At 41.7% G+C, this 7,375-nt stretch overlaps 1 protein-coding gene across 1 annotated transcript in view; it reads left to right on the top strand.

Annotated features, from left to right (window-relative positions):
• Positions 1–4,046: 4,046 nt before the first annotated feature.
• Positions 4,047–7,375, top strand: part of LOC101854944 (nose resistant to fluoxetine protein 6-like) — a 7,816-nt gene continuing 4,487 nt past the window's right edge. The window contains exon 1 of the mRNA XM_013081488.2: positions 4,047–6,987. Within this exon, the coding sequence (XP_012936942.1) occupies positions 4,697–6,987 (2,291 nt within the window). The 5' untranslated portion in view covers positions 4,047–4,696. The remainder of the gene's footprint in view (positions 6,988–7,375) is intronic.

The raw sequence follows: 7,375 nt of genomic DNA, 5'->3' as shown, positions 1-7,375 counted from the left end.
TATATATGTATAACATACAGCGGCGTCCAAAAGAAAACTTGAAAATGCAATCGCCAAATCATTGTGTTCAAGCCTGAGTATTATCTATTCATGCAGTATACCACTTTAAGGCTAAATAAATTCTGCCCCATCTGACATAATATTAATAATTCATCTATGATAAGAGACACCGGAGATACACTCACTCAAAACTGACCTTAAAAAATCAAGCTTTTCAATATTGTGCCAAATCAAAGAAACGTAAAATTGTCTTCTCGCGTGTATTGAGGAGCATCAATATTGATAGAATACACCTACATTACATATCCGATGAATGGAGAATTTTGTATTGCAATAGACAATATTCTATTATGACATTTTGTCACGATAGTTTAAAACAAAACGGAAAACAGAACGATCACAGATACCACTGTCGTTGTTGTTTTGTTTTGTTTTGTTTTTGCTTATACGGGGTGCCCACTACGGACGGATCGGATATCGGCCGATCGCCCGACTCGATCGCCTAAAAAACAAGCGTGTTTGTTTTAAGTTTCATGCGATCGAGTCGGACGATCGGTCCGATCCAGCCGTAGTGGGCACCCCGTATAAGGAGCCATTAGTTCGTGTAGTGCACGAACCCTTTGGGTATCTACTCTAATTAATTTTGGACATAATTTCTTGTCCTTTCATCCCAAACTTTAATGTTATAGAGAGTTGCCAACAAAGGCTCTTATTTGGAGCAAATAAGTCGCTCTTCTTCAGCTACTGTTTCATGGTACTTCACTCTTCACATACCTGTAGGATTCAGATCGGGGCTATTAACTGGCGACCACTCCAACATTGATTTGATTTGGTTTTCCAAAAATTATCTAGTGGCATTGACCCTGTGAGAAAGTTCTTTGCTATGCATTGGGATGTTTACATGAATGACACCATGGGTAAGATAAAGAAGGATAAGACATGATGTTCCATCACTTGCGCAATGTAGTCCACTAAATCAAGTCATCCAGTGATTATCATGAGGGCGATTTTGTTCATTCCACCCCAATCCACCCCCAAGCTATGACAGTTTCGTGGCCTCAGTTCATCACTGACAGATGATTATGTCCAAAATCTAACTAACACAGTCCATGTGCAAAAAAAGGTTTCGTGCTCGACACGAAACCATTAGCTCATAAACAAAGACAAAACTAGTTAATACTAATAAGCACATACTATTATGTTAAGTGCAGGTTTTGGGAGATATTTGTAGCTACCGTATTCTCCAATCTGTTGGAAAATATTATCATCAGAAGAAGCGGTTCACTGTAGAGACAATAAAATTCTCTTTTCATTTGATATTCAATGCATGCCCTTTTCACCGATGTTGATGCTCTTCAAAATACGCGCGAAGGCACTTTTCCGTTTCTCCGATTTCGCACAATTTGGCCAAGCCTGATTTTTAAAGGTCAATTGTGAGAGAACATATCCCGGGCGTTTTTTTAACATAGATAAAATATCAATGCGTTATATGATGTAGAATTTATTCAGCTTTAAATTGGTATGCTGTATGAGCGGTTAGTGCAAGCCTATTCTATAACCTGACGATTGGATAGTTACATTTTCAAGTTTCTTTTGGACGCCACTATATTTATATAATATACCTATATATCTTCTCCCCACCCCCCCTTCCAAACCTCATCACCCCTTGAAAAACCGGCCTGTGTTCAAGTTACCGCCATTGATTTTGAATAAAACAAACGTCAACCTTTCAGTGACCCGAAATGCCCCGTACACACGTTCTTCTACAGGTTGCATTGTTACAAGTTCACAAACAAGGCAATTTAAGCCCGTTTATCCCCCTTCACCGCTAAATGACGTCATATTTCGCAGATGTGCGAGGAGTAGAAATTTTCCCCTTTTTTTTTAGTAGAGGGTTTTACGACGCTCGCAACTGTATAAGGTCATATGAGCGCCAAAGAAAATTTCCAAGCGTACACTGAGTCTATTTAGCTGGTCTAATGTTATAATTATTCACAACCTCTTGCCAGCAGTGCATGATAATAATGATCAATGCATTTGCAGAGAAATAGAGAAGAAATGGTCGCTTTTAAGGACAAACGGGCTAACCCAGATTTCGGGGGTTTCCAGAAATCTAGACCTACACCAAACGTGGACATTGCTTTACCTATAGGAGACGTTTGGTTTCATTGGAGTGTATATTTGTTTGGTTATAGAGAAAACTCTATTTCTCTTTTAAAGAAACTGAACAAGGAGCAAAAATTTTACCTTAGATTTTCTCAAAACAGCCTTTTTCAGGATAGCCCCTTGTGCTTAAAAACCATCAAATAGGGATTAAGATTACATGTAGGTTCTGCTTTGGCCAACGTGATTCATATCTTGCAAGGAGGAGTTTGCCACATCTGAGAATATAAAATCTATCCACTTGTGGAAGAGCGTGGCTTTTGGGCTTTTCTCTAGATAATCCAAGAAGCCTCACCTGAACTACCACATTGCAAGGGCATATAGGTCTAGAAAGTTCATTTCCTACATTTTAAAGTAGCCTACGTAGCTCTCTGGATAACGTTACAGGAAGAAAACTGTCGGAACTGTGTCCAAAGTGTGTAAGAAGTAAATAGATGGTCCTATAATTGTTATTGACGCTTTAATTAGTTTTTTAGACGGCGCGGTTTTATGTCGCGCGGACTAAACGTGGCTGGCATGATAATTATAATAATTAGATTCTAATTATAATGGTCAATAGCCTTCGGCGTCTATGAGCTCGGCGTCAGAAATCGGTGTCATATGTGAGGCATGCTGACAAAATGAGTCACTTCTCGCAATCCACAATTTAATGGAGATATTGGCCAATAATCGACACTTCGGTCAAATTTCTAGGTTTTCTATTGAAGCAATATTCATTAAGTATTTAATGCCTTTTGTTACTTCATACTTACAAATTGCAAAAACTTAACCTTTAAGCATGATGTATCTATTTCCTTAGGGCTCAAATCTGAGAAGTTACTAATTTAGTCAACACACTTAAAATATGGGTTTATCATCAGAGATGAGCGTTTTTCATTCTCGTTAGCGTGAATTTGGGAGGAATTTGGGGGAGGGAGGGGGAAGAGAAGAGGTGTGTAGTATGCCCACCACAGAACTCAAACGAAACAGAAGGTGTAGAGATACCTTATCAATGGTAAGTGTGTGGGTTTTTCCCCTTTTCATTTTTAGTGTTCAATCGAAGTGGATTCTGTAAACTCCTTAATGAAAAGTGCAAAACGTTGCTCTGTGTAGTAACCGAAAACATTTGATTTTCCGGGCGTAAATGCAATCAATGTAATGATTAGCAACCGATGATCTGGACTCCCCGCTTGCACCAAAGATAGTATATAACAAGATGGTTCACTCAGCCAAAAAAGTGTACGCGGAAGTCCGCTCAATGCTTCAGATGGCGCTGCAGTCTTTGCTTTGACGCTCTCTTTCGTTTCTCCAAAAGAAGAGGAATAGCACCTCTTGCGTGCGCAGATCGACCGCTGTTCATCAGCTGTTCGGGTTCGTTCAGTGCGGAGTTTCAGGGTTTAAAAAAATTTTGATGACCTCTCACTTCTCGTTCTTAAGTCAAATTAAACGAAGAAAACAGTCGCCTCTTCCACCGAAGAGTTGTTTTTTTTTTTGTCAGCGTACCATCTAAAACAAAAGTTCTTTTGAAATTTGTATTCTAATAATTTATTCGAAAACTTGCTAGTTTCACTTTGATTTTTTTCCCACAAGTAGGGTAACTCTGTTCTCGAAGGGGCGCTTTTTCGGAGAGAGCGCCACCGGATTTTGAGAACGCGTTTTTAATTGGCCCAAAGATAGAAGTGAACTATTTTGTTATGTACTATCTTTGCCTGCACAAAAACGAGCCGGGAAGTCTCACTGGGACAAGCGTCATTCGCGTTATTTCATGACATGTTCTGGGTGTTCACGTGTTATCTGTGTGTTGTACATGTTCTGCATGTTCACATGTTATCTGTGTGATGTACATGTTCTGTATGTTCACATGTTATCTGTGTGATGTACATGTTCTGTATGTTCACATGTTATCTGTGTGATGTACATGTACTTGTTCTGTATGTTCACATGTTATCTGTGTGATGTACATGTTCTGCATGTTCACATGTTATCTGTGTGATGCCAGTCTCACTTTTACAATAAAAGAAAGCCCAACACAGCAAAAACAAGTCGTTTTTTATTTTAAATACAAAATCACATAACTTATTCCATGTTATATTCGATCTTCTTTGCAATACACATTCTTCTCTTATATAATAATTTCCCCTTTAATAAACCTTATTACTGTCACTAACTACTAACATGCACTAAAAGCTTTGAAAGCTGTGATTATTTATTTGGTGTCTATTGTTATCAGTGAAGCTGAGGGCTCCATAAATAGCTTGAACAAATGTCCCTTTTGTCTTCATGTCCCGTAAAGAATCATTAATTGCTTGTAGTAGGAGGGGAGTACTTTACGTCGCATTTCTTTCTCATTGTTGACTTCTACACGACTTCGGTCTATCCCCATATCATCCCCATCCCTCTCGGCGTGATGAAATAATCTTTATTATGCTTACTCAAAACAAATGAACGGCGATTGAATCTAACTAACTCGTGTTGATTACTTTTTTTCTCATCTCCACAGAACCCTACGGCCTCTCGTCTGACTACAAAACGTTACTTCTAATACTGGCCAAATATGAAGACTATAGCAGGCATCCTATTAGCTTTCTTGGCCGTGCAGACTGTTGTTCAAGATGTACAGTGCCAGGCCATTTTCGAAAAGCAGTTGGTCCAACTCAAGCGATTGAGAGAGCAAGCAGAGACCCACAGAGCCACTTTCCGAGCATGGAAAACCAAGTATGATTCTCTTGACATTTCTCGAAAAGATTTCCTTAAGGGCGCCAAAGAAAGAATTTCCACGGAACTGAGACGTATTGAAGAGGACAATGCCAAATCTTTGCCAACTGAACAAAATGCTTATTCAGTTCTCCGTTTCAACACCGAAGACGCACAACGCCACAAGAAGACTGAGAATGATAGACTCTCAAACAGCACGCTGCACAGTTCTGGGTTACGTCAGTGTTTTAGAGACTCCAAAGCCCTCCTGACAGAGGCTGCAAAGTTTACATCATGGGCATTGGAAATGCTGGACTCCAATGGCCGTCCTGGGCCAGGTTTCTTCGAATATCGGACCATGTGGCCAGGGTCCTTTGACGAGTGTGTTGCTGTGAGAGCGGAGTACGAACAAAGGCCAAAAAAACTTCGCACTTTCAGGGGGCGCTATTGTAACGCCTTTGGCGATATTATCATACCAGGCCTGCTTGCGCTCCCTTCCGATGTGTGGGGTTTGTGTTTGCCGGATTCATGTAACAGCACGGAAGCCTTTATACTTGTCTATTCTCTTTTGAAGCAGTTCAACATTTCAGAGTACAGACTGAGACTCATAGACTGTCACGAACCTATTGAAATGCCAGCAAAAACAATTGCAGTGATTTCCCTAGTTTTATTGCTTGTTGCCCTTGTCACAGTTGCCACAGCAGTGGATCTCCTTCTTATTCAATGGCCAAAGTGGAAAACGCAAGAACAGTCAGAGACTCACACACAGGAAAACGGACACAACAACATCGTCTACGAAAACGGTAGCCATGAGCTGACGACTATACTCGGGGTCAATTCGGACATCAGTGAATACAAGCCCGGACTCCCTGTGAGACTTTTGCTTACTTTTTCAGCTTGGACAAACGGGGAGATGATCTGTGCTACCAGTCAGCACAAAGACGCCTTAGGATGTCTCAACGGGATACGCGTGATCAGCATGTCCTGGGTGATTCTGGGTCACAGCATCTTCTTCATGCTCATCTCTACCGACAACATACTCTCAGCCGTCATGACTTTTATGGACCGCTGGACGTTTCAGGCAATCATTAACGCAACATTTTGCGTTGATTCGTTTTTCGTACTCAGCGGTTTGCTTGTATCGTACCCAACTCTCTCTGTGATGAAAAGCACAGAGGGAAAAATTAGCTGGTTCTCGTTTTACTTCCACCGCTATCTACGCCTCACGCCTGCCTACATGCTGTGCCTAGCCGTGTACGTGACCACCTTGCCTTTCTGGATGGACGGCCCGTTTTACCCTCGGCGGGGAATCAACAATAATTTCTGCGAGACTACTTGGTGGAAGAACTTACTTTACATTCAGAATTTCTTCCATGACGATACCATGTGCTTCTCGTGGAGCTGGTACCTGTCCGCTGATATGTGCTTCTACGTTCTCAGCCCTCTCATGATCGCGCCCCTGCACTTTCGCCCAGTGATAGGGTTCATAATCATCGGTCTCTTTTTCCTTGCTACGACAGTCACGCCGTTTGTCCTGACAATGCTTCATTACTTTGGGCCTGGAGTTGGGGACGTTGCTGGACATGTGGAAGAAGGGGACAGAGTCTACGATTTGTACTTCGCACCTTACTGCAGGATGGGTCCCTATCTAGAGGGTATCCTCCTCGGCTACGTGTTGAACCGCACAAAATGGCCCATACGCATATCTCGTGTTGCAAACATCACCGGATGGTGTGTAGCTACGGCCACTGCTCTGGCGGTGCTGTATGGACTATTTGAGTACGGCAACGGGAAGGACATTGACCTGGTTCTCTCCGCCTTTTACAACGGCCTGAGCCGCAGCGCCTGGGGTCTGTGCGTGGCTTGGGTCATCTTCAGTTGTGTCTCGGGCAAGGGCGGACTCATCAACTCTTTCCTCTCCATGCCCGTGTGGATTCCGCTGGGTCGGCTCACCTACACTGTGTTCCTAATTCACCCTATCCTCACCATGACCTGGGCGTTTGCAAGACGTACTCCCTACTATCTCGATGACTTGAGTATAATTATGGTCTACTTAGCTTGTCTCCTGGCGGCCTATTCTGTCGGCTTTATTGTGTCTCTAGTGTTTGAAGCACCGTTTATGGGCTTGGAAAAAATTCTTAAAAAAGAAAAACGGCGTTAACAATCTAAAAACAAACATTTATAATATCTATTACGAACTGAGATGTTTCCAGCAGGTAATATCGAAACAGGCTAATTTTCTACAAAAATGCACTTTGGAAAAGTAGGCCATTTTATTTGCTAAATAGCTAGATCGTATTTTCATTTGCATTTGACTGGATCATACACCTACAGTGGGAACCATATATTACAGGCCCGGTAATCAAAGGGATCCGGTAATAACAGGGATTTTTTTTAAATCCGTTTTTTTCTTACTCTTCGTCTTTATTAAAAGTTATCGGCAATTACAGGGCCTCATCAGAGCCCAATCGGTTATAACAGAGCCAAAGGCTCGTTAACAATGTGTAAAAAGTAAGAGAGAGATAGAGAGAGAGAGAGA

The sequence above is a fragment of the Aplysia californica genome, unplaced genomic scaffold (genome assembly GCF_000002075.1).
Source record: "Aplysia californica isolate F4 #8 unplaced genomic scaffold, AplCal3.0 scaffold00133, whole genome shotgun sequence".
NCBI lineage: Eukaryota > Metazoa > Mollusca > Gastropoda > Aplysiida > Aplysiidae > Aplysia > Aplysia californica.
This window is presented reverse-complemented; position numbering and strand designations above follow the sequence as displayed.